This window comes from Bos grunniens, chromosome 25 (assembly GCF_055505025.1).
Source record: "Bos grunniens cultivar Pamir isolate PY7600 chromosome 25, Bosgru_T2T1.0, whole genome shotgun sequence".
In the NCBI taxonomy this organism is placed as follows: domain Eukaryota; kingdom Metazoa; phylum Chordata; class Mammalia; order Artiodactyla; family Bovidae; genus Bos; species Bos grunniens.
The window spans coordinates 23,224,473-23,251,027 of record NC_141189.1 but is presented as its reverse complement, the minus strand read 5'-3'; the positions used below and the strand labels follow the sequence as shown (position 1 = coordinate 23,251,027).

The 26,555-nt window shown below is 40.6% G+C and overlaps 1 protein-coding gene across 1 annotated transcript in view; it reads left to right on the top strand.

The window, feature by feature from the left end:
• The window catches only part of LOC147345295 (phospholipid-transporting ATPase ABCA3-like), a 199,913-nt gene that overhangs the window by 109,599 nt on the left and 63,759 nt on the right, over positions 1–26,555 (top strand). Inside the window, 4 exon segments of the mRNA XM_086375382.1 lie at positions 11,736–11,891; positions 12,196–12,406; positions 15,817–15,967; positions 18,783–18,881. Of these exon segments, the coding sequence (XP_086231508.1) occupies positions 11,736–11,891; positions 12,196–12,406; positions 15,817–15,967; positions 18,783–18,881 (617 nt within the window).

Here is a 26,555-nt window from a genome sequence, read left to right as displayed (position 1 = left end):
GGTATTGTGGGGTCAGTTCATTTTCGGCTAGTTCCTTGGTCCGGCTTATATTTCTCAAGATCTATAGGCCCCTTCCTATGTAGTCGGTACTAACGACAGGGTTTTAATCTATTGCCTGTCGCTTCCAAGGCGGTTCCCTCTGTTATAGCTTCTTCTGTTTGCTGGTCTCTTCAGTGTCTCATTTCCGCCCTGATACAAAGGAGAGGGTGGTGGACACTGGTTTTTTTTTTTTTTTTTAGGTTCACTGTTCAGTCCGCTGCAAACAAATACCTCTGGCGTGTGCTCACAGTGCCTCAGCCACACTGGGTCTGCCCCCGCTCACGGCATATGTAGCCTCCCTGCCCACACTGCTCAGGCTCTAGGTTGCTTCACCGGGAACCATCTGAGGCCGGCCCTGGGTTGCCTGCACCTCCCAGGTCTAAGCCGCTCAGGTTCAGGCACTCAGGTAGTCCTCAGAGGCGCAGACTCAGTTGGGCCTGCATTTTGTGCCCTTCCCAGGTCCGAGCAGCTCAGGTGATGAGGTGTTTGGCAAGCGTGGTTGCTGTGACTTAGCGCCTCCCCACCGCTCAGTTTTCTGGATGTACAACCGGTGCACCTTCTCAGGCGGATGTTGACCATCCAGAACCCCAAGAAGTCTTAGTTAGCAAAGAAGCCCGCTTACAGTTTTGTAGATAATGTCTCTCTGGGGCTGCGATTGCCCCCTTCCAGCTCTGGCTGCCTGTCACTGGAGGGGGATGGTCTGCAGCCAGCTATCTCTGTTCAGTCCTTTGTTCCATTTGCGGGCCTGGAGGTGTCTTAGGTTAGGGCTGGCTTTTCGCGTGGTAGATATCCCACAGTCTGGTTTGCTAGCCCAAATTAGTTTGCTCAGATAGCGCTCAGGACATTCAAGCCAGATCCTTACTCTAAGCGATGCAGCCTGCACCTCCCTGCCCAGGCCCCGCTTGCTAGTGGTGGGTGCAGGCATCTGCGATGCTTCTCTGCTGGGGGAGTTACCGCTGGGCTCCTAATCTGTGGGTTTTAATTGTTTATTTTTCCTCCCTGTTATGTCGCCCTCTGTGCTTCCAAGGCTCGGCACAGACTCGGCAGTGAGAGTGTCTCCTGGTGTTTGGAAACTTTTCTCTTTTTAAGACTCCCTTCCCAGGACGGAGCTCCATCCCTCCCTCTTTTGTCTCTTTTTTTGTCTTTTATATTTTTTCCTACCTCCTTTAGAAGACAATGGGTTGCTTTTCTGGGTGCCTGATGTCCTCTGCCAGCATTCAGAAGCTGTTTTGTGGAATTTACTCGGAGTTTAAATATTCTTTTGATGAATTTGTGGAGGAGAAAGTGGTCTCCCCGTCCTATTCCTCTGCCATCTTAGCTCCTCCCTTTATTTCATTTATTAATGTTTACATATTTACTATATTCACACTTCAACTTCATTTGGGGTTTTTACTCTCCTTTTTTTATGTCAGTGCATAGGTATTAATAATTGATTTGAGAATTATTACATGCTTAATAATGTAAGCATTTACTCCTGTGATTTTTTCCTTCAAGCTCTCCTTTAGCTACATCTCACAAAATTTGATATGGTTTGTTATATTTTCACTTACAGTAAATTCAAAATATTTTCTGTGTTTCTTGAGACTTCTTCTATGGCATAGATCATTTACATGCATATATACATAATATCAAGTGATGAAAAGTTGTTATATTTTCTTCCTGTTATTTTAGTTTCATTCTCTTCTGGTCAGAGATCATACTTTTTGTAGTTTCAAATGTTTTTAAATTGCTATATTTTTATGACCCAAGAAAAGATCTATCTTGGTGACTGTCATGGGTACTTGAGAAGAATATTTTCTGCTATTTGGTTGAAATTCCCTATAAACATAAATTAGATTCAGTAACTTGAGATTAACATTGAGTAACAATGGAAACAGTGACAAATTTCATTTACTTGGGCTCCAAAATCACTGCAGATGATGACTGCAGCCATGAAAATAAAAAAATAAGATTACTTCTTGGAAGAAAATTTTGACAAACCTAGAGAGCATATTAAAAAGCCAAGACATCACTTTGCCAACAAAGGTCCGTATAGTCAAAGCTACGGTTTTTCCAGTAGTCATGTATGAATATGAGAGTTGATGCTTTCAAAATCACTTTCAAAAAGTGGTGTTGGAGAAGACTCTTGAGAGTCCCTTGGACTTCAAGGAGATCAAACCAGTCAATCCTAAAAGAAACCAATCCTGAATATTCGTTGGAAGGACTGAAGCTGAAGCTCCAATACTTTGGCCACCTGATGCAAAGAGTTGACTCACTGCTGCACCCAAAAAGCTAGATCACTAGATCCAAATCCTCTGGGGCTCCTAGCTTGAGAAGTCAAGGTTTTTCCTGTCTAATAGTAAGGTAAAAGCAAAAGCTGTGCTATTCTTTGACCTTTATTAATTCGCACAGTTTTAGTAGGCAGCAAGATCAAAACTTTAATTTCCCCAGTATAATCAGAATCTACTACACCAGGCACCACCGAAATTCCTTGAAAAGAAAGCGAGCTATGCCCCAGCACAAGTCCTACAATCCCCTCAGGTAGGGGACCAGCCACTCCCATTGGAATCAGAGTAACCAGCACTTCAGGGGTTAATATTGTTGCGGGGGTGGAACTGAGGTCCAGTCCTGCGCTACCTGGGGTTGATTGGCATGGCTTGTTGTCCCTCCTTGGCAGGACATTGCTGGCAAAAATGCCCCATTTGGCCACAAGAGAAACATTTTTTATTTGTAGAATCGTTTCCATTATGATTAATCTTTTTTTTTTTTTAAGCCTGGGTGAGGCCCCCCTGAGGGGGTTTTCTCCAAGGAGCAGCTCTATATATTGTGCTGCTGCTGCTAAATCACTTTAGTCGTGTTCAACTCTACGACCCCATAAACGGCAGCCCGCCACACTCCTCTGTCCATGGGATTCTCCAGGCAAGAACACTGGAGTGGGTTGCCATTTCCTCCTCCAATGCATGAAAGTGAAAAGTCAAAGTGAAGTCGCTCAGTCGTGTGCGACTCTTAGCGACCCCATGGACTGCAGCCTACCAGGCTCCTCCGTCCATGGGATTTTCCAGGCAAGAGTACTGGAGTGGGGTGCCATTGCCTTCTCCAGTATATTGTGCATGCGTCTGCTTTAAAAGCTCCTTTGTTTAAAAAAAAAAAAGAAAACAACTCTATCTTTCTAAGCCTTAGGCAATGCTCTGGGAGGCTTTGGAGGCAAAGTGGGGAACTCCTGGGCCCTGGGAGGCACAAGCGGAGGTGGCGTTGGTCGCCTTAAATAAGAAAGTGGTGGATAAATTTTTAAAGGTTTGCGCAGAGTGGGAGGGGGCTCGCCAGGTCGCCCAGCCGCAGCGTCCTGTAAGCCCTCTCCTTCCTTGGGAATAGAGCACAGTCTCCCTCCTTTACTTCGTCAATGGCAGAAAACATGATCTGTGCAGAAGGTGGAGACCCACCGCCATCCACCTCTATAGCCTCCCCCATAGGCTATCTAACAGCCTCATGACGGGGGTCCAGGACATTTCTAATCATATTCCACAGAGCAAAAGCACCTACACGAACCTTTTCTGGCCCATGCAAAGTATAAAACAAACGTAGAAATTTAGACAGTCTTCCTGTGCTTACTTTAACACATCCATGGGCTAACATATGAAGTAATATTTCAATAAACATTTGTATATTCTTAGATGCAGAGAAACACATTCTTCTAGAGAATATTCTTACTGATTCTGTACCCTCCTCACCCTGCCTAAACTGCAGAAGGGTGCCGGCCACCCACAGGTACAATCCTAACCGTCCCGCGTTACATTCCCAGATTACTTACTCTTCAGTGTCCCCTGTTCTGGGAGCCACTTGCCGGAGTCCAACTCCAGCAACCAGGGATTCAACCTGAAGAGGTGAATGGTGGCGGTGATGAGACAGCCTCTCATTTTTCTATGGACTGCCTGTTTATTCCAAGTTTAAGATTCTCTTTTATACTTTTATAAAAACATTAGGCCAGAGGTTTGACATTTTCAGTTCCCCCTCTCCCAGATTTATTATCTCCATAAACCATTGTTGCTCTTCAAACAGAGTTCCTGCTTCAGTGATTCTCTGGGAATCAGCCTTATCATCTATTATCTACCTCCTCTAATGTGTCCACTGGAGAAGGGAATGGCAAACCACTTCAGTATTCTTGCCTTGAGAACCCCATGAACAGTATGAAAAGGCAAAATGATAGGATACTGAAAGAGGAACTCCCCAGGTCAGTAGGTGCCCAATATGCTACTGGAGATCAGTGGAGAAATAACTCCAGAAAGAATGAAGGGATGGAGCCAAAGAAAAAATACCCAGCTGTGGATGTGACTGGTGATAGAAGCAAGCTGTAAAGAGCAATATTGCATAGGAACCTGGAATGTCAGGTCCATGAATCAAGGCCATTCTGAAGGAGATCAGCCCTGGGATTTCTTTGGAAGGAATGATGCTAAAGCTGACACTCCAGTACTTTGGCCACCTCATGCGAAGAGTTGACTCACTGGAAAAGACTCTGATGCTGGGAGGGATTGGGGGCAGAAGAAGGGGATGACAGAGGATGAGATGGCTGGATGGCATCACTGACTCGATGGACGTGAGTTTGAGTGAACTCCAGGAGTTGGTGATGGACAGGGAGGCCTGGCGTGCTGCGATTCATGGGGTCACAAAGAGTCGGACATGACTGAGCGACTGAACTGAACTGAACTGAACTGAACTCTAATGTGTCCTATAGTTAACTTGTGATTACGTTGTAACTCATGCTACATTCCTCAGTTTACTACTTATCTTCCTAAATCCTGTTTGCCCCTAACATCCTGAGCTCACTATCTCTTAAAAAGGCCTCTAGCTATAGTGTCTCTAAAAATTCCTAACTTCTATAAGCTATAGTAAAATATGCTAACTTTACAACATTCCTTAAATCTTTAACTTTTAACTATTTTAATTATTTCTAAGCCCTAAATTCAGTAAACTCCTTTGCCATAAACATTCTCCTCACAAATAGCCTTCAGATACAATCCCTCCCATGGCCTCAAGCTACGGCCTATGTGCTCATCCTGAAACACTCTTTTGTAAAAGTCCTTGAACAAATGTCAATGATTAACTTTATGAATTATTTTCTGAGCACAATTGCAGAAGGCTTTGTGCCTTCTCATGCTCCTCTCAAGAACAATAAGCACCTTAATATTCCTTTTGAGTCAACTCAGCCAAGGAGAGGAAAAGACAAGTCAGAATTACAAGGCCTAACTCCTTTCATCCCGGGATCCGTGCCTGCGGAATGAGAAGAGGGGGCTGGGGACCGTGCCTCCATTTTGTCAGTAATGCCTAACGCAGCTCCCGACAGTCTCCCCTATTTATAAAGGTTAGAACTCAGGTATCCCCTTTACCCATCACCATACTAAGGTGGACCCCCAAGGAACACCTGGAGAGGCCTAAGCCTACCACTCCTTCTCTATCCCATTTTTGGCATGTGTCCATCCCCTCACTTTCAGTCCATATGTGTCTCTAGATCTGAAGTGAGTTTCTTATATGCAGCATATATGTGGGTCCTGTTTTTGTATCAGTTAAGCCACCTATGTGCTTTGTTTGGAGCATTTAGTCTGTTCACATTTAAGCTAATTATTGCTATGTATGTTCCTATTGCTATTTTGTTGATTGTTTCAAATTTGTTTTTCTTGTTCTTTTCTCCCCTTCTTTTGTTCTCTTCTCTTGTGATTTGATGACTGTCTATAGTGTATGTTTGGATTCCTTTTACTCTTTTGTGTGTATATCTATTACAGATTTTTGTTTTGTTGTTACCATGAGATTTTTGTATAGCAGTGTGTCTATAGACACGTATATGTATACACACATCTTCCCTTGTGGCTTAGTTGGTAAAGAATCTGTCTGCAATGTAGGAGACCTGGGTTCAATCCCGGGTTGGGAAGATCCCCTGGAGAAGGGAAAGGCTACCTACTCCAGTATTCTGGCCTGAAGAATACCATGGACTGTATAGTCCATAGGATCACAAAAAGTCAGACATGGCTGAGCCACTTTCACTTTCACTTCACTTCATATATATGTATACGTGTGTGTGTGTGTGTATGTGTATGTATATATATATATATGTATGTATATATATATATATATATATATATATATAACTCGTTTAGTCGCTAAGTCTTGTCCGACCCTTGCGACCCCATGGACTGTATCCCGCCAGGCTCCTCTGTCCATGGGATTTCCCAGGCAAGAATACTGGAGTGGGTTGCCATTTCCTTCTCCAAACAAATACACAGGCCATTATAAAGGGTCATAAGTTTCATTTAAAAAAGATTCTTAATTGAAAACAATTTCAGCATGTGCGTGTGTCTGTGTGTGCCTGTGAGAGAGAAGTACCAACTTTGGATGGCTAGAAGAGGTTTCTCGGAGAAGACGACATTTAATATGAGACCTGAAGCAGCTGGACGAGGGCTGCACAGGCCCTGGGGCTAGAGAGGGAATGCACAAGGAGCATTCAGAGTCAAAAGAAGGCCTGGGTGATATGGGGTAGTGAGTGAGCAAGAAAGGGGTGAGAAGTAGGTGGAAGAGGCCCACGGGATATATATATATATACACACACACACATATATATACACACACACACACACACTTGTTGTAGGTGTCTGCTCTCTTCATTTCAAATGCATTTTAGATAACCTACATTTGTACTCTTGTCCCCTCATGATTACTGTTTTTGATATTTTGCGTCTGTTTTGTGTATCCCTTAACTGCTTATCATGGATATAAATGATTTTACTACTTTTGCCTTTTAGCCTCCCTGTTAGCTTTGTGTATGGATGATTTCCTACTTTTAGTGTATGTTTGCCTTTACCAGTGAGCTTTTCCATTCATAATTTTCTTGTTTCTAGTTGTGGCCTCTTCTTTTCTGCCTAGAGAATAACCTTTAATGTTTCTTGTAAAGCTGATTTAGTGATGCTGAATTGTTTTAGCTTTTCCTTGTCTGTAAAGCATTTGATTTCACCATCAAATCTGAATGAGAGTATTCCTGGGTAGAATATTCTGGATTGTAGGTTTTTCACTTTGAGTATGTCATGCCCCTCCCTTCTAGCCTGCAGAGTTTATGCTAAAAAATCAGTTGATAGCTTTATGGGAGTTCCCTTGTATGTTATTTGTTTCTTTTCTCTTGTTGCTTTTAATATTCTCTCTTTATTTTCCACTCTTGGCAGTTTGCTTACTATGTGTCTTGGTGTGTTCCTCTGCAGGTTAAACCTGTATGGGACTCTCTGGTCTTTTTGAAGTTGGGTAACTGTTTCCTTGCCCAGTTGGGCAACTTTTCAGCTATTACTTCTTCAGATATTTTCTCAGGTCCTTTCTCTCTCTCTTCTCCTTCTGAGACCCCTATAATATGAATATTATCACTCTTGTTGTTGTCCCAGAGGTCTCTTAAGCTGTCTTGATTTCTTTTCACTTTTTTTTCTTTTTCTGTTCAGCCATAATGATTTCCACTACTCTGTCTTCCAGCTCAGTTAACCATTCTTCCTCATTTAGTCTACTATTGATTCCTTCTAGTGTACTTTTCATTTCAGTTATTGTATTCTTCAATTCTATTTCATTGTTCTTTATATTTTCTAATTCTTTGTTTAAAAAAAACTAATTTCTCACTCTGTGCATGCATTCTCCACCTGAGTTCTTGGATCATCTTTACAATCAATACTCTGAACTCTTTCCCAGGTAGATTGCATATATCCCTGTCACTTAGTTTTTCTTCTGAGATTTTGTATTGTTCCTAATCTGAAACATATTCCTCTTTCACCTAATTTTGTCAAAATTGCTATTTGTAGTTTATGTATGTGGAAGATTAGTTATGTTTCTCAACCTTGCTGGCCTTCTGTCCCAGCACGGCACTTTTCAAGGGCCAGGGGCCAGCTGTTCCAAGGGTAGTGCCTGGCCTGCATTCACAGATTAATTTTGTAGACTTCAAGACCATAATTTTCTTGCTTCTGGTGTCTGCCTCCTGGTAGGTGAGACTGGTCCAGAGGCTTGTGTGGACTTCCTGGTGGGAGGGGCTCTTGCCTGCCCACTGATGGGTAGAGCTGAGTCTTGGCCCTCTGCTGGACAGAACTGTCCAAGTGCTTGTTTATATTTGTCTGTATGCTCAGAGAGTCTTTAGGCAGCCTGTCTGCTGATGAATGGGAATATAGCCCCAACGGCTTAGTTGTTTAGACTGAGGCATTTTAGCACTGGAGCCTTGACTGTTGGGTGAGGCCAGGTCTTGGTACTAATGACCCAAGCAAGATGTCAGCCTCCAAGAGAATTCATGCAGAAGAATACTCTCCCCTATATGTACTCTTGCCTGGAAAATCCCATGGATGGAGGAGCCTGGTAGGCTGCAGTCCATGGGGTCGCTAAGAATCGGACACAACTGAGCGAATTCACTTTCACTTTTCATTTTCATGCATTAGAGAAGGAAATTGCAACCCACTCCCGTACTCTTGCCTGGAGAATCCCAGGGATGGGGGAGCCTGGTGGACTTCCGTCTATGGGGTTGCACAGAGTCGGACACAACTGAAGCGACTTAGCAGCAGCATATGTCCATAACCAGTGTCTATGTCCCCAAAGTGAGCCATGTCCAACCCCTGCTTCCCCAGGAGACCTTGCAAGACTAGAAGGTAGGTGTGGCCCAAGCTCTTATGAAATTACTGCTTTTGTCCTTGTTCCTGGTACATGTGAGTTTTTTTTGTATGCCCTTTAAGAGTAAAGTCTCTTTTCCCCCTATCCTGTGGAGCTCTTGCAGTCAAAGCCTGCCAGCCTTCAAAGTCAACTGCTCTGGGGGCTCCTCTTCCCTGTGCCAGATCCCCTGGCTGGGGGGCTTGACATGGGGTTCTGAACTCTCAGTTCTGTGGAAGAACCTCTGTAATACAATTTTCTCCAGTCTTTGGGTTGCTCACTGAGGGATATGGGGTTTGATTATATTGCAAGGCCACCCCTCATACCTGTCTCACTGTGTTTCTTTCTTTATGTCTTTAGTTGTAAAAGATCTTTTCTGGTAGGTTTCAGACTTTTTCTTTTTTTTTAATATAAATTTATTTATTTTAATTGGAGGCTAGTTACTTTACGATATTGTATTGGTTTTGCCATACATCAACATGAATCCGCCACAGGTGTACACATGTTCCCCATCCTGAACTCCCCTCCCACCCCCCTCCCCGTACCCTCTCTCTGGGTCATCCCAGTGCACCAGCCCCAAGCATCCTGTATCATGCATCGAACCTGGACTGGCGATTCGTTTCATATATGATATTATACATGTTTCAATGCCATTCTCCCAAATCATCCCACCCTCTCCCTCTCCCAGAGTCCAAAAGACTGTTCTATACCTCTGTGTCTCTTTTGCTGTCTCGCAATACAGGGTTATCGTTACCATCATTCTAAATTCCATATATATGTGTTAGTATACTGTATTGGTGTTTTTCTTTCTGGCTTACTTCACTCTGTATAATAGGCTCCAGTTTCATCCACCTCATTAGAACTGATTCAAATGTATTCTTTTTAATGGCTGAGTGTATACACAATGGCTCCATTGTGTATATGTACCACAGCTTTCTTATCCATTCATCTGCTGTTGTACATCTAGGTTGCTTCCATGTCCTGGCTATTATAAACAGTGCTGTGATGAACACTGTGGTACACCTATCTCTTTCAATTCTGGTTTCCTCGGTGTGTATGCCCAGCATTGGGATTGCTGGGTCATAAGGCAGTTTTCAACAATGATTGTTCTGCAGATTGTTGTGATTTTGGTGTGCTCATGAGAGGAGGTGAGCTTAGGATCCTTCTATTTCACCATCTTAACCTACTTTAGGTTAAATCTGGAGCCAGAGTCCAGCAGCAGGGACTTCAGCAAGGACAGCAAAGCCAGGAAGCCATCACAGCATGACTGGCAGGAAGGTCGGCTCCCAGCTGCTCTCTCTGCTGATACTTTCTATGTTAATCCCAACATCTGTGCCACCTAATCACTAGTGTCTGTTGACTATATTTTCCTATGAGTTGAGACTTTTGTGATTCTTTGTGTGCCAGTTAATTTTTATTTTTATCCTTGATATTTTCAACAATGCTTCATGAGACTCTCCATCTTATTTATATGTTCTCTGTGGGTTGTGGGTCCAATGTCAGGTGTAAAGTCTTTGCAGTACTAGTCCAGTCTCTCTGTGTATATGTTATCATATGGTAAAGAACCTGCCTACCAATGCGGGAGACATAAAGAGATGCAGGTTGAATCCCTAGGTCAGGAAGGTTCTCTGGAGGAGGGCATGGCAACCAGAATTCTTCCCTGGAAAATCCCTTGGACAGAGGAACATGGCAGGCTACAATCCATAGTGTCACAGAGTCAAACACGACTGAAGCGACTTAGCACTCACCTATGCACATACTAATGCGATCCATATGTGCAAACAATGGGATAAACACAAGTGTTCATAAACAACTTTATGGTATCACTTTCTGTTATTATCTCCCAAGCATTCTGGTTCCCTATGATTCCAATTTTTAGTCCTCCTTCCAGAAATCACCCACTTTCATGACTGAGCCACAACCAAGTGGCAGGAAGACAGAGTGGTAAAAAGCAACTGAGTTTGGTTATGTCTTTTTAGAAGCATAAATCCATTGAATTGAGAAATTTCCCCTCCTCAGAGGAAAAACTGGGATTGCCCCTTCTACACTTTCTCAGAGCTTTAGGGACTTTTCCCTTTTCCACTCTTCAAGCCAAAACTAGAAAGTTTTTCCTTAATCTTATTCTGTCTGCTCTGCAGTGCTCAGTTGAATGCTTTGGATTGCTTTTCAGTTCAAACTATAGGATACATTGGAGAAGGAAATGGCAACCCACTCCAGTGTTCTTGCCTGGAGAATCCCAGGGACGGTAGAGCCTGGTGGGCTGCTGTCTATGAGGTCGCCCAGAGTCGGACACGACTGAAGCGACTTAGCAGCAGCAGCAGCATGGGATACATAGGAGAAGGCAATGGCACCCCACTCCAGTACTCTTGTCTGGAAAATCCCATGGACAGAGGAGCCTGGTAGGCTGCAGTCCATAGGGTCTCGAAGAATCAGACATGACTGAGCGACTTCACTTTCCCTTTTCACTTTCATGCATTGGAGAAGAAAATGGTGACCCACTCCAGTGTTCTTTCCTGGAGAATCCCAGGGACAGAGGAGCCTGGTGGGCTGCTGTCTATGGGGTAGCACAGAGTCAGACAACTGAAGCAACCTAGCAGCAGCAGCAACAGCATGGGATACATAAGTGAAAATGGTAAACTCAACCATTTAAAGTTCTGTGGCACTTTAAACTATGGTGTTCTTCCTGTTCCAACTGCTGCTGTTTACCTTTTAGTAGTTTTGCAGGTTTAATAATTGAGTTCAGTAGGAGATAAGGGGTGTGTGTGCTTCTTTCATCGTATCTGGAAGTTAGAGATGTGTTTCTTTTTTCCCTCTGTTCATGAGCTTCAGATGTGTCTATTAATTATGAAAAAAAACTTTTTTTAATTTAGGAACACTGCTTTAGACATAAAGGGAGGCAATGGGAAGAAGACACTATATAGCTAACGTTAGAACAGAGCTAGTATAAAATGTTTTAAGGATATAGTTACAAGAAACTTTATTTATCTGTATAGATATATAAGAAAACTTAAGATCTAATAAATTTCTAAGGATAAGGCTAAATGCATAGTGTAAATTCTGACTTCTCTTTCTAGGTAAAAAATATACATCAAAAGATGTCTTCTAATGAAATTAACCATATACTGTCTACTTTTGACCTGCTAGAAAAACGTGATACATTTTCAAAGTCACTGAGTGGAGGAACGAAGCGCAAACTCTCCATCATTATAGCACTTTTAGGGGGCTCCAAGGTATTAAGGAAGAAAGAATGGGGGAGGGCAGGGAGAAGGGACACTAAAAATGGATTTCTGACAACCGGTCTGGAAAGCTGACAAAAACCTGAGAGTTGATATGAATCTTAAAGGAACATTGGCAATAATGATCAGAGGAAATTGGCAGTATTGGCTCAATTGTTTAGTTTGGGGTTGCTTTTACTACTATTTTTAGTCCAGACTTTATCTTCACTTAAAAGTGTTCCCCTTAAATAGTAAATTATCCGATGTGTACTATGGCATCAATATTCAATGGTTATGAAATTGTTCTTCTGGCTTTTAGGTAGTGATACTTGATGAACCATCATCTGGAATGGACCCATTCTCAAGGAGAGCCACCTGGGACATCCTTCAGCAATTTAAACATGATCGTACAATCTTACTGACCACTCACTACATGGATGAAGCTGACATCCTGGGTGACCGAATTGCCATCATGGTCAAGGGGACCCTGCAGTGCTGTGGCTCTTCAATCTTCCTGAAAAAAACATATGGTCTCTCTCCCTTTGATTATTCTTAGGATACTGATTCCTTAAAAATATTCCTCTAATGAGATTTTAATGATATTTTGTCTAAACACCAAAAACTTCAATGATTTCCTCTGTCTTATTAATTAGGTGGCAACTATTCTAATTAGTTTTTCCGGCCCTATACAATATACACATTCCTTATACATTCTTACTTTTCTGTCAAATACATAGCTTTAGACTCAGGAAATGCTTTTATCAACCTATAAAGCCATGCTTATTTCTCCCATTTTGCATGTACTAACAGTTTTCTTTGTCTTTGAAATGCAATTGTGTGCTCAGATGTATTTATTTTATTGAGTGATTGGTTGAGGAGAGAAATTAGAGCAATCAATTGTTTATGAGCCTCATTTCTCATTTGCCAAACCGATATCAAATCCCCAGTGTGACAAGATAACTCTGGATGTAGTGTAGAATGAAAGAATCATGTCAGTGTAATAATACAATCCTTGACTTTGATGAAACTTTTTTAGGATATAAAATTGATAATGAAGGCTAAAATTACAGTCCTAGGGTGTAGGGTATAATTGTAGGGTAAAAATGTAAATGAAAATAATTAAGGATGAATTCCTTCTTCATTTATTCACTATTTTAATTCATTTAACTAACCTTAACTATTTCCTCTACACTGGTTACTATGGTATCCACTTTATGCAGCATATTTAATACTCAAAACAACAACTTCATTTTATAGAATAAAAAATTGTGGCTCAGATAGTCATAGTTGTATATCCATTTAGTTCAAAGTTTATGATCACCTTATAGGTTTGAGTTCAATACAGATTTCTATATCTAGGGGCTTCCCTGGTGGCTCAGATGGTAAAGAATCTACCTGCCAATTCAGGAGACCCAGGTTCAGTCCCTGGGTCGGGAAGATCCCCTGGAGAAGGAAACGGCAATCCACTCCAGTATTCTTGCCTGGAGAATTCCATGGATAGAGGAGCCTGGCATGATACAGTTAATGGGGTCACAAAGAAACAGACGCAACAGAGCAAATAACCCTAGGGACCTTTATCACAAGTGGGGGAAGGGAAGATACCTAATACTAGATTTATGCCATTTGAATTGGGGATGCCTAAGTTAAGATCCACATGATTTAAACAGTATGCTTTTGATAATTTATAATGCTTTCTAATTAGTGAATTAGCATTCACTAATTGTCCCGCTACTGCTGCTGCTAAGTCGCTTCGGTCGTGTCCGACTCTGCGGGACCCCATAGACAGCAGCCCACCAGGCTCCCCCGTCCCTGGGATTCTCCAAGGCAAGAACACTGGAGTGGGTTGCCATTTCCTTCTCCAATGCATGAAAGTGAAAAGTGAAAGTGAAGTCGCTCAGTCATGTCCAACTCTTAGCGCCCCCATGGACTGCAGCCTACCAGTCTCCTCCGTCCATAGGATTTTCCAGGCAAGAGTACTGGAGTGGGGTGCCATTGCCTTCTCCCACTAATTGTCCTAGTTATTGTAAAATAATACATAGTATGTAACTAGATATTTTAAAGATATAATACTTTGAGACATTCAGGTCCCTTCTTATAGTTAGTGAAGTGAAGTGAAAGTCATTCAGTCATGTCCAACTCTTTGTGACCCCGTGGACTATACTGTCCATGGAATTCTCCAAGCTAGAATACTGGAGTGGGTAACCTTTCCCTTCTCCAGAAGATCTTCCCAATCCAGGGATCAAACCCAGATCTCCCGCAGGTGTCTCACATTGTAGGCGGATTCTTTACCAGCTGAGTTACAAGGGAAGCCCAAGAATACTGGAATGGGTAGCCAATCCCTTCTCCAGCAGATCTTCCTGACCCAGGAATTGAACCAGGGAATCCTGCATTGCAGGCGGATTCTTTACCAACTGAGCTACCAGGGAAGCCCCTTCTTATAGTTGCTAAGCCTTAAATAAACTGAACCTACATTTAACTCAAAAGCCTAGAATTTGTGTTCAGTTCTTTGATAGAATAGGAAATTCCATCAAAAATCAGCATTCAGCTCTCACTAATTACTTTACATCTCTTCAAAAGAAGACATTTTCTGTTGATTCAGGTCCTAAGAGGACAAGACAATTGAGAAATTTGTTGTGTCATGATTCCTGAGAAGTGAAAAATAATATTATTTACAGATTATTTTTGTAATAGTTTTGGCTTCTAAAGCTAGTAAATAATGGATAAGTCCCTTCATTCCCTGAGGTTGCCTCATTTGTATAATGAAATCATAAATAGTGTCTTTCCTACTATAAGCTAGATAAATAAGTCAGATTTCATCTAAGATATCTATGCTGAAAAGTGTTATTCTTTTTTAAAATCTTAATAAGAAATATAAATGCAAATACAATGACCATTTGAAATGCATATATTTATTTTTTTATTCTAAACGCAACTTTTCATCTGTTTTATTTTTTTAACTTTTTATTTTGTATTGGGGTATACTTGATTAACAATGTTGTGATGGTTTCAGGTGAACAGAGAAGGGACTTAGCCATACATGTATCCATTCTCCCCAAACTCCTTTCACATTGAACAGAGTTCCATGTGTTAAACAGTAGGTCCTTGTTGGTTATCCATTTTAAATATAGCAGTGTGTACATATCCATCCCAAACTCCCTAACTGTCCCTTCCCCTTAACAATCATAGGTTCATTCTCTAAGTCTGTGTGTCTCTGTTTTGTAAGTTAGTTCATTTGTATCATGAAATACAAAAGTGATGGTATTTTCCTCAAATTCCAAAAAATAGTTTTTCTATAAAGGCAAAGCACTAATTAAGAATAATAGTTCTCTGATTTTTTAAGGTCTTCTCAGGCTTTCCATGGATCTCTGTCTACAATTTAACAACATTCCTTCAATGTCTCATATCTTCCTCTCTGCTATATTTTTTATAATACCATATATATTTCAACTTAGCCCTCTTAATTATTATGTCTCCTTTGACTAGAAAGTAGCTCTTAGGAAGGCAGGAATTTTTACCTGCTTTGTTCACTGCTCTATCCCCAGGTTCAAGATTAGTGCTTAATACATGATGGACAGTCAGTGATAATAAAAGAATATTTATGAAGATAACAGTTTTAAAACTAAGTAGCCACATAACAGGGGCTTTTCTTCATATATCTACTATATCTGGTTGTATACACTAGATTATTATTATTCACTGAGAAAGTGATTGAAATTATAGAGGAAGTTGCTGTTTATTCAGTGTCTTAGTTCTTAGAATAACATTTAGAAGTTTTAGGTGTGAGGCTCCTCAGAGTCCTAACAGAATGTCTGTGACATACCATGTCTTCTTCCTTATCGACCTAGGTAACTGAATCATGGAGAGCAAAATTTGCTCTTAAAAGGAGATGAAAAAGGAGTATAAAACTACTTCATTTGGTCTTCTAAATGGTTTCTCTCAGGTGCTGGATATCACATAGTCATGGAGAGGGAACCACATTGTGATCTTGGAAAGATCTGTGCAATTATTGAGTCTCATATTCCAGATGCCATTTTGGAGAGCTATCTTGGAGCTGAATTATCATTTATCCTACCCAAAGAGCATGCACACAGGTATAGTTTCAGAGAGTCCTAGATGAATGGTTTGGGTGACCAGAAATCATTTTAATTTTTAGGGTTTAGTAAGTTTAGTGAATCAGGCTATGGTTCATGGAGTTGCAAAGAGTCAGACATGACTTAGTGTCTACACAACAACAAAAGCTTCCTCAGTAGTATTTTACTAACAAACCAAGTATCCAGTTTATAGCTGTCACTTGCCAACTACAGTTGAGTTCACAGCTGAAGATTTCTCTCACTGTACAAAAGATTGCCTTGTAAGTTCAAGTTCATTCAAGACATTAATATTTTTCTTTCCATTTTTCTTTTGTGGGGGGCAGAGTGGGAGGAAGATTTACAACCTCATATTTATAACTTCCTGGTTAATAAGGGATAACTAATGGTATGGTCCTTATGGTATATAAATTTTATGTGTGGTGAATAAAGTCTAGGGAAATATTAAGGTGATGAAAAAAAGCTACTTAAACAGCAACTCTTGGAGCAAGGGTGACAATAACACAGAAAAAACTAGGAATTTGATCTCAGTAGTTACCCAAATTAATTATAGAGACACACTGATGATAATTCTACCTGGGATTCCCATCTGTGTCTCTCCTCTATAATTAATTTGGCTAACTACTGAGAAATGAACAACTAGTCACACAGATTATTATCAACATATATGATGTGGGTTTCTGGGCCATGGACAGTGAGTTTATCTAACATAGCATAAAATATGTATCATGAAGTTAGGAAAGACTATGTTTGTTCACAATAAAGTTTTTTTTTTAACAAGATAATTGTAGACCAACCATTGAAAGAGAAAAAACTACCAGAATTAGATCTCAATAACCTGTGTAATTGACAGAATAGGTCACTATAGTAGGAAAAGAATAAAAATGACAAGGAGTCACATGACAAATCATCATAGGAAGCAGGGTCAGACTGAACTGAGAGGCAAGAATAGAACTGATATTATCCAGCTTGGATATTATAATATCCAAGCTGGATAAAGTTAGATGGAAATAGAATTTAACTAAAATACAGAGGAAATTTAGCAGATGGAGAGGGTTTAGTCCACCACCTCGGAGGCTGATCCTTTATATTCTTGATAGTCCTTCACTGGGAATGAGAGTGTTTAAGACGTGGATGGGTTTCTGGAGATCTTTTGAACCTAAAGAAAGTGAAAGTGAAGTCGTGTCTGACTCTTTGCAACCCCATGGATTGTAGCCTACGAGATTCCTCCATCCATAGGATTTTTCAGGCAAGAATACTGGAGTGGGTTGCCATTTCCTTCTCCAGGAGATCTTCCCAACCCAGGGATTGAACCCAGGTCTCCCACATTGTAGGCAGACACTTTACCATCTGAGCCACCAGAGAAGTCTTTGAACCTAAAACAGTGTTCATTCTTCCTTGGTAATATTGTTCTTTAGGATCCTTGATATAACTACTCCACAAGTAGCAAAGCTTCCATACAATTCACCTACCTATTTGATTAAATCTTTATTTCTTGATACCCAGTTCGTACTTCAGTAACTACATTTTTTGTAATTTAGTGACCTACACCACCTGTAATTTGAACCCTTTTCCCATTTGATGCAGGAACCACATGTGAATAAATTAACTTTTATCAACTAGCTATAGTCCTTAATAATTATAGAAAATAAGTTGATAATATTTTTAAAAGGACAAAAGAATTTATGTCAAAAATCAAGTTTTAGTGGGGAGAAATTTGGTAAAGTAAATATCTCTTTGTTATTTCCATTTGTTTCATGATAAGCATTACAGAATAAAGAGCTACTAAATATCTTTCCCATGGCCAACCAAAAATTATTGTGGAACAAAACAATATTGAAAACACATCTAAAAACAAAAAGCTCTAATATCTTAATTTTAAAATGGGCAAAGGATTTGAATAAACATTTATCCAAGGGAAATGTACAATCTGCCAATAAGCACATGAAAAGATGCTTGACATAACTACCCATTAGGGAAAGGCAAATAAAAAACAAAAACAAACAAAAAAAAACAAATATTGGTAGTGATGTGAAAAATTGGAAACTCGTGTGTTGCTATTAGGTATATAAAATGGTATGTCTGCTATGGAAAATAGTATACCAGTTCCTCAAAAAGTTAAACATAGACTTACCATGTGATCACAGCAATTCCATTTCTAGCGTATACCCAAAATATTTGAAAGCAGGAACTCAAGCAGACAGTTGTACACCAATGTTCACAGCATTATTCACAAAATCCAAAAGGTAGAAACAACCCAAATGCCCACTTATGAATGAATGGATAAGCAGCATGTTGTATCTTCATACAACGAGTATTCAGCCTTAAAAAGAAATTAAATTCTGATACATGCTGCAACATGGATGAACCTAGAAAAAAATTATGCTAAATGAAATAAGCCAGGCACAGAAAGACAAATAGTGTATGATTCTAACTTATGTGAGGCACATAAAATAGGCAAATTAATAGAGACAGAAAATAAAGTGAAGTTGAGAAAATGGAGGAAGGGGTGTATTTTAGGATTATAAAATAGTTCTGGAAATGCATGGTGGTGATGGTTGTGCAACACTGTGAGTGTATTTAATGCTGCTTGGATTTAAACTTAAATGAATTTAACACAAAATGGTGAAATGGTTTTACCACATTAAAAATTTAAAGAAAAAAACAGGGAAAAATATAATTGGACATAAAGTTATATATTAATTGGGAAAAAAGTAAGTGCTCATTTTTTTTTCCTGATTCCATTTAATAGGAACTGTGCTAGTATTTTCTAGACTTGTACTAGCGTTTTCCTTTCCTTTTCCTTCTCTCTTTCCAGGTTCGAAGCTCTGTTTAATGATCTGGAAATGAAAAAAGGAGAGCTGGGCGTTGCCAACTTTGGTGCTTCAATCACTACCATGGAAGAAGTCTTCCTTAAGTGAGTGACAATGACCTTAAAAAAACTTAACAAACTTCCACCTCTAAAATCTTGCATCAGTTTGAGAGCAAACCCCACCCAGTTGGCATTGGAATAAAGTCATTGCAGTTATGGCTTTATGGGAGTGGGCAATGGCATCCCACTCCAGTACTCTTGCCTGGAAAATCCCATGGGCAGAGGAGCCTGGTGGTCTGCTGTGCATGGGGTTGCTAGGAGTCGTACATGACTGAGCAACTTCACTTTCACTTTTCACTTTCATGCATTGGAGAAGGCAATGGCAACCCACTCCAGTGTTCTTGCCTGGAGAATCCCAGGGATGGGGGAGCCTGGTGGGCTGCCATTTATGGGGTCACACAGAGTCGGACACGACTGAAGTGACTTAGCAGCAGCATACATATATATATTTTATGCTATTGCATTTCTATATTTTCAGGTGAGCCTATAGGAAGATGTTGAGCTTGGGCCCTGCTGTTTGTGGTAAAAGATTTAGGAGTTAGTCAAGAAGAAAAGAGTCTTCCACAGCAGCTCAGTCAGTAAAGCGTCTGGCACACAATACAGTGGTCTGCCGGTAATGCAGAAGTCCACCCATAATGCAGGAGACCTGGGTTGATTCTGAGAGGGGATGATCCCCTGGAGAAGGAAATGGCAATCCACTCCAGCATTCTTGCCTGGGAAATACCATGGACAGAGGAACCTGGTGGGCTACAGTCCATGGGGTCACAATAGTCAGACACGACGTCACAAGTAAACCACCCCCACTAAGAAAAATAAAGGATTAATATGACTATGTCATCATAGGAAAAGTTCTAGTTTTAACTTTAAATTACTTTAAAATTAACTAGAAATGACTTTAAAATTTTGACCTAAGCATGTTTCTGTTGGGAGGCGGGGCGGGGGGGAATTTTCCTCTACCTTTCTAAGTGCTTCTGACTGGTCTAAGAATTAACTTGATATGCAATAGAGCAGGAGAAAATCAAACAAAAGTTTAATAACATATATACATGGAAGAGACCCAAGAGCACTAAGTAACTAACTAAAATGGCTGAAACCCTCACCTTAAATACCATCTTCAGCTCAAGACAAAAGATGTTGGGAGTAGAGGTTTTGGAATTCAAAAGGAAGGAGGACAATTCAAATGGAGCTGAAAAAAGCAAATGTTTGGTAAAAAATACATTTGCTGGGCCAGGCAGAAATTATGGGACACAGAACAGACTCTACTCTATAGTCCCTGCCTGAGTTTCCACCACACAGCTAACCTATATGCTTTGCAGGTACCTCTCATAATAGCTCTATTCCTAGAAAAGGCCCTTTTTCAAAATATTTCAGGTAGCTTAGATGGAAGTAAAAAGAAAGACTTCCTGAGTTTTTTAGGCTCGATTGTTTTCAGCTTGCCCACATGGAAAGAGACGTTTTGGGGTGGCAAAATTTCCTCCCCTACATTTCTATAATTTATTTAATTTGTACACAGTTTGTTTCTTGCACTGTGCAGAAGAGCAAAATGAAAATGCTCAGAGAATTCAGGCTGTTACCTAGCAAAGTCAGATGGTTACCAATCAAAGGTTTTACAAAATGCCCTTTTTTTGATAGGGTAATGACATAATTGCATCTACATTTCATTCTCTCAGACTCAGGGATTTAAAATTGTCAATGTCTCAGAACTGACTTAGGGTTAATAAGTTCACAGAAGACTAATATATATAAATTAAAGGCTGTTTCATTAATTTATAATGAACCATAATAAGACTGATTTATAATGATTATGGCCTCTTTGCCATTTAATGTCATCTTGTTTGTCTCTAGGCAAGCTGCATAGGGAGCAAAATGATAATAAGAAAGTTATTTTGTAAGCCCAATTAGATCAAGCATCATAAGGGCAGAGACCATGTCTGTTTTGTTCACTAACTATTCTTGGGGCCCCAAACAATACCTGCCACAGAATTTGATACTCCTCTTGAATGAATAAATGAATTAATTAATGTCATTTAAAACCATTATCTCCACAATAGATGCTCTACCACCTTCTGGGAATTCCAAATTAAAACCTTGGACCATGACACCTAGGTTGTCTCTTCTATGGGTTAACATCATAGCCTGTTACAGAGTCTCCTTTCCAACCTTTTTATTTTCATTTTTTTATTGTACTAAAATATACACGCATTTCACATTTTGAATACTTTTACATATACAGTTCAGTGGTATTTCACATTATTGTGCAACCATCACCAATATTCATAACCATAACTCTTTTCATCTTATAAAACTGAATATCTGTACCTATGAAACAATAACTCTCCATTCTTTCCTACCCCTACCCTGGAAACAACCATTATACTTTCTGCCTTTATGATTTTTACTACTGTAAGTAGAACCATATAGTATTTTTTATTTTCTCACCGGTTTATTTCACTTGGCTTAATGTCCTCAAGGTTTATACATGATGTAGCATATTGAAGAATTTCCTTCCTTTTGGAAATTGAATAGAATCCCATTGTATTATATACCACACTTTGCTCATCTATTCATTGGTCAGTGGATGCCTATGTTGCTTCCAAATTTGGGGTATTATGAATAAATGCTGCTTTGAATGTCATATAAAATCATCTTTGAGACCCTGCTTCCAATTCCTTTTGGAATATGCCCAGAAGTGGAAATGTTGGATCATACAGTAATTCTACTTTTTTCACAGTGAGGAGAAAAGTTATTTCTTTTGATACAATAAAATTCAAATAAATCAGTTCAGTTCAGTCACTCAGTTGTGTGTGACTCTTTGCGATCCCATGAAATGCAGCATGCCAGGCTTCCCTGTCCATCACCAACTCCCAGAGTTTGGTCAAACTCATGTTCTAAGTGGAACTTAGGACATGCCTAAGATGGCATCCAGTCGGTGATGCCATCCAACCAGCTCATCCTCTGTTGTCCCCTTCTCCTCCTGCCTTCAATCTTTCCCAGTGTCAGGGTTTTTTCCAATGAGTCAGTACTTCACATCAGGTGGCCAAAGTATTGGAGTGTCAGCATCAGTCCTTCCAATGAATAATCAAGACTGATTTCCTTTAGGATTAACTGGATTGATCTCCTTGAAGTCCAAGAACTCTCAAGAGTCTTCTCCAACACCAATTCTTCAACTCTCAGCTTTCTTTATGGTTCAACTCTCACATCCATACATGACTACTGGAAAAACCATAGCCTTGACTAGACAGACCTTTGTTGGCAAAGTAATGTCTCTGCTTTTTAATATGCTGTTTAGGTTGGTCATAACTTTTCTTCCAAGGAGCAAGCATCTTTTAATTTCATGGCTGCAGTCAGCATCTGCGGTGATTTTGGAGCCCAACAAAACAAAGTCTGTCACTGTTTCCACTGTTTCCCCATCTATTTGCCATGAAGTGATGGGACCAGGTGCCATGATCTTTGTTTTTTGGGTGTTGAGTTTTAAGCCAGCTTTTTTACTCTCTTCTTTCACTTTCATCACCAGACTCTTCAGTTCCTCTTCACTTTCTGCCATAAGGGTGGTGTTATCTGCATATCTGAGGTTACTGATATTTCTCCTGGCAATCTTGATTCCAGCTTGTGCTTCATCCAGCCCAGCATTTCGCATGATGTACTCTGCATATAAGTTAAATAAATAAGGTGACAGTATTCAAAAAAATAGGGGGAAATTGTGTTAATAACTTGGATGACATTATGTTATATAAGGAGTTCAGTTCAGCTCACTTCTGTCGCTCATTCGTGTCTGACTCTCTGTGACCCCATGGACTGCAGTACAAGCTTCCCTGTCCATCATGAACTCCTGGAGCTTACTCAAACTCATGTCCATTGAGTCGATGATGCTCTCCAACCATCTCATCCTCTGTTGTCCCCTTTTAATCCTGCCTTCAATCTTTCCCAGCATCAGGGTCTTTCAAATGAGTCAGTTCTTCCCAACGGTGGCCAAAGTATTGGAGTTTCAGCTTCAGAAGTAGATGTTTTTCTGGAACTCTCTTGCTTCTTCCACTGAAGAACATACATCCAATGTATGTTGGCAATTTGATCTCTGGTTCCTCTGCCTTTTCTAAATCCAGCTTGAGCATTTAGAAGTTCAAGGTTCAAGTACTGTTGAAGCCTGGCTTGGAGAATTCTGAGTATTACTTTGCTAGTGTGTGAGATGAGTGCAATTGTGCGGTAGTTTGAGCATTCTTTGGCATTGCCTTTCTTTGAGATTGGAATGAAAACTGACCTTTTTCAGCTCTGTGGCCACTGCTGAGTTTTGCAAATTTGCTGGCATATTGAGTGCAGCACTTTCACAGCATCATGTTTTAGGATTTGATATAGCTCAATTGGAAATTCATCACCATTAGCTTTGTTTGTAGTAAATTTTCCTAAGGCCCACTTAACTTCACATTCCAGGATGTCTGGCTCTAGGTGAGTGATCACACCATCATGATTATCTGGGTCGAGAAGATCTTTTTTGTACAGTTCTTCTGTGTATTCTTGCCACCTCTTCTTAATGTCTTCTGCTTGTTAGGTCCATACCATTTCTGTCCTTTATCGAGCCCATCTTTGCATGAAATGTTCCCTTGGTATCTCTAATTTTCTTGAAGAGATCTCTAGTCTTTCCCATTCTGTTGTTTTCTTCTGTTTCTTTGCATTGATCGCTGAGGAAGGCTTGCTTATCTCTCCTCGCTATTCTTTAGAACTGCATTCGGATGTTTATATCTTTCCTTTTCTCCTTTGCTTTTTGCTTCTCTTCTTTCACAGCTATTTGTAAGGCCTCCCCAGACAGCCATTTTGCTTTTTTGCATTTCTTTTTCTTGGGGATGTTCTTGATCCCTGTCTCCTGTACAATGTCACAAACCTCCGTGCATAGTTCATCAGGCACTCTGTCTATCATCTATAGTCCTTTAAATCTATTTCTCACTTCCACTGTATAATCATAAAGGATTTGATTTAGGTCATACCTGAATGGTCTAGTGGTTTTCCCTACTTTCTTCAATTTAAATCTGAATTTGGTAATAAGGAGTTCATGATCTGAGCCACAGTCAGCTCTCAGTCTTGTTTTTGCTGACTACATAGAGCTTCTCCATCTTTGGCTGCAAAGAATATAATCAATCTGATTTCAGTGTTGACCATCTGGTGATGTCCATGTGTAGAGTCTTCTCTTGTGTTGTTGGAAGAGGGTGTTTGCTATGACCAGTGTGTTCTCTTGGCAGAACTCTATTAGCCTTTGCCCTGCTTCATTCCTCACTCCAAGGCCAAATTTGCCTGTTACTCCAGGTGTTTCTTGACTTCTTACTTTTGCATTCCAGTCCCCTATAATGAAAAGGACATCTTTTTTGGGTGTTAGTTCTAAAAGATCTTGTAGGTCTTCATAGAACCGTTCAACTTCAGCTTCTTTAGCATTACTGCTTGGGGCATAGGATTGGATTACCCTGATATTGGTTTGCCTTGGAAACGAACAGAGATCATTCTGTCATTTTTGAGATTGCATCCAAGTACTGCATTTCGAACTCTTGTTGACCATGATGGCTACTGCATTTCTTCTAAGGGATTCCTGCCCACAGTAGTAGATATAATGGTCATCTGAGTTAAATTCACCCATTCCAGTCCATTTTAGTTCGCTGATTCCTAGAATGTCGACATTCACTCTTGCCATCTCCTGTTTGACCACTTCCAATTTGCCTCAATTCATGGACCTAACATTCCAGGTTCCTGTGCAATACTGCACTTTACAGCATCAGACCTTGCTTCTATCACCAGTCACATCCACAACTGGTATTGTTTTTGCTTTGGCCACATCCCTTCATTCTTTCTGGAGTTATTCCTCCAATGATCTCCAGTAGCATTTGGGCACTTACCGACCCAAATAACAATGTTGTGATAGTTTCAGGTGAACAATGAAGGGACTCAGTCACACATATACATGTATCCATTCTACCCCAAAGCCCCCTTCTATCCAGGCTACCAATAACATTGAGCAGAGTTCCACATGTTATAAAATAGTTCCTTGTTGGTTATCCATTTTTAAATATAGCAGTGTGTCCATGACCATCTCAGACTCCTTAATTATCCCTTCCCCCTGGCAACCATAAGTTTGTTTTCTAATTTATGAGACTCTTTCTGCTTTGTAAGTACATTTATTTGTATCATTTCATTTTAGATTCCACATATAAGGTGTGTCATACAATATTTCTCCTTCTCTATCTGACTTACTTCACTCAGTATGACACTTTCTAGGTCCATCCATGTTACTTCAAACGCATTATTTCACTCTTCTTAATGGCTGAGTAGTATTCCGTTGTATAGGTGAAAGGTTGTTGCTGACCCACAAAAAGATGCCAGGATTCTTGGCCTCCGGAGAAGAATTCAATCCTGGGCCAGAGACAAGGCTTGATCACTCAGAGCTTTTGTGTAATAAAGTTTTATTAAAGTATAAAGGAGATAGAGAAAGCTTCTGTCATAGGCATCAGAAGGGGGCAGAAAGAGTACCCCCCTGCTAGTTTTTAGCTGGATATTATATAGTCACTCAGTTCAGTTCAGTTCAGTCGCTCAGTCATGTCTGACTTTTTGTGACGCCATGAATCACAGCACACCAGGCCTCCCTGTCCATCACCAACTCCTGGAGTTTACTCAAACTCATGTGCATCGAGTCGGTGATGCCATCCAGCCATCTCATCCTCTCGTCCCCTTCTCCTCCTGCCCCCAATCCCTCCCAGCATCACAGTCTTTTCCAATAAGTCAACTCTTTGCATGAGGTGGCCAAAGTATTGGAGTTTCAGCTTTAGCATCAGTCTTTCCAATGAACACCCAGAACTGATCTCCTTTAGAATGGACTGGTTGGATCTCCTTGCAGTGCAAGGACTCTCAAGAGTCTTCTCCAACACCACAGTTCAAAAGCATCAATTCTTTGGTGCTCAGCTTTCTTCACAGTCCAACTCTCACATCCATACATGACCGCTGGAAAAACCATAGCTTTGACTAGACGGACCTTTGTTGGCAAAGTAATGTCTCTGCTTTTCAATATGCTATCTAGATTGGTCATAACTTTCCCTCCAAGGAGTAAGCATCTTTTAATTTCATGGCTGCAATCACCATCTGCAGTGATTTTGGAGCCCAACAAAATAAATTCTGACACTATTTCCACTGTTTCCCCATCTATTTCCCATGAAATGATGGGACCAGATGCCATGATCTTAGTTTTCTGAATGTTGAGCTTTAAGCCAACGTTTTCACTCTCCTCTTTCACTCTCATGAAGAGGCGTTTTAGTTCCTCTTCACTATATAGTCACTGCTGCTGCTGCTGCTGCTGCTGCTGCTAAGTTGCTTCAGTCGTGTCTGACTCTGTGCTACCCCAGAGACGGCAGCCCACCAGGCTTACCCGTCCCTGGGATTCTCCAGGCAAGAACACTGGAGTGGGTTGCCATTTCCTTCTCCAATGCATCAAAGTGAAAAGTGAAAGTGAAGTCGCTCAGTCATGTCTGACTCTTTGCGACCCCATGGACTGCAGCCCACCAGGCTCCTCCGTCCATGGGATTTTCCAGGCAAAAGTACTGAAGTGGGGTGCCATTGCTTTCTCCTCTAGCAGTCTGTTCATGAAAGAAAGGAATGTCTTAAAACTCAGAATGGCACCAGGCCCCTCATCCATAAGATGTATTTTGGGAAAATCCCGGCATCAGATGAGTCATCTCAGGCGGTAAAATGATT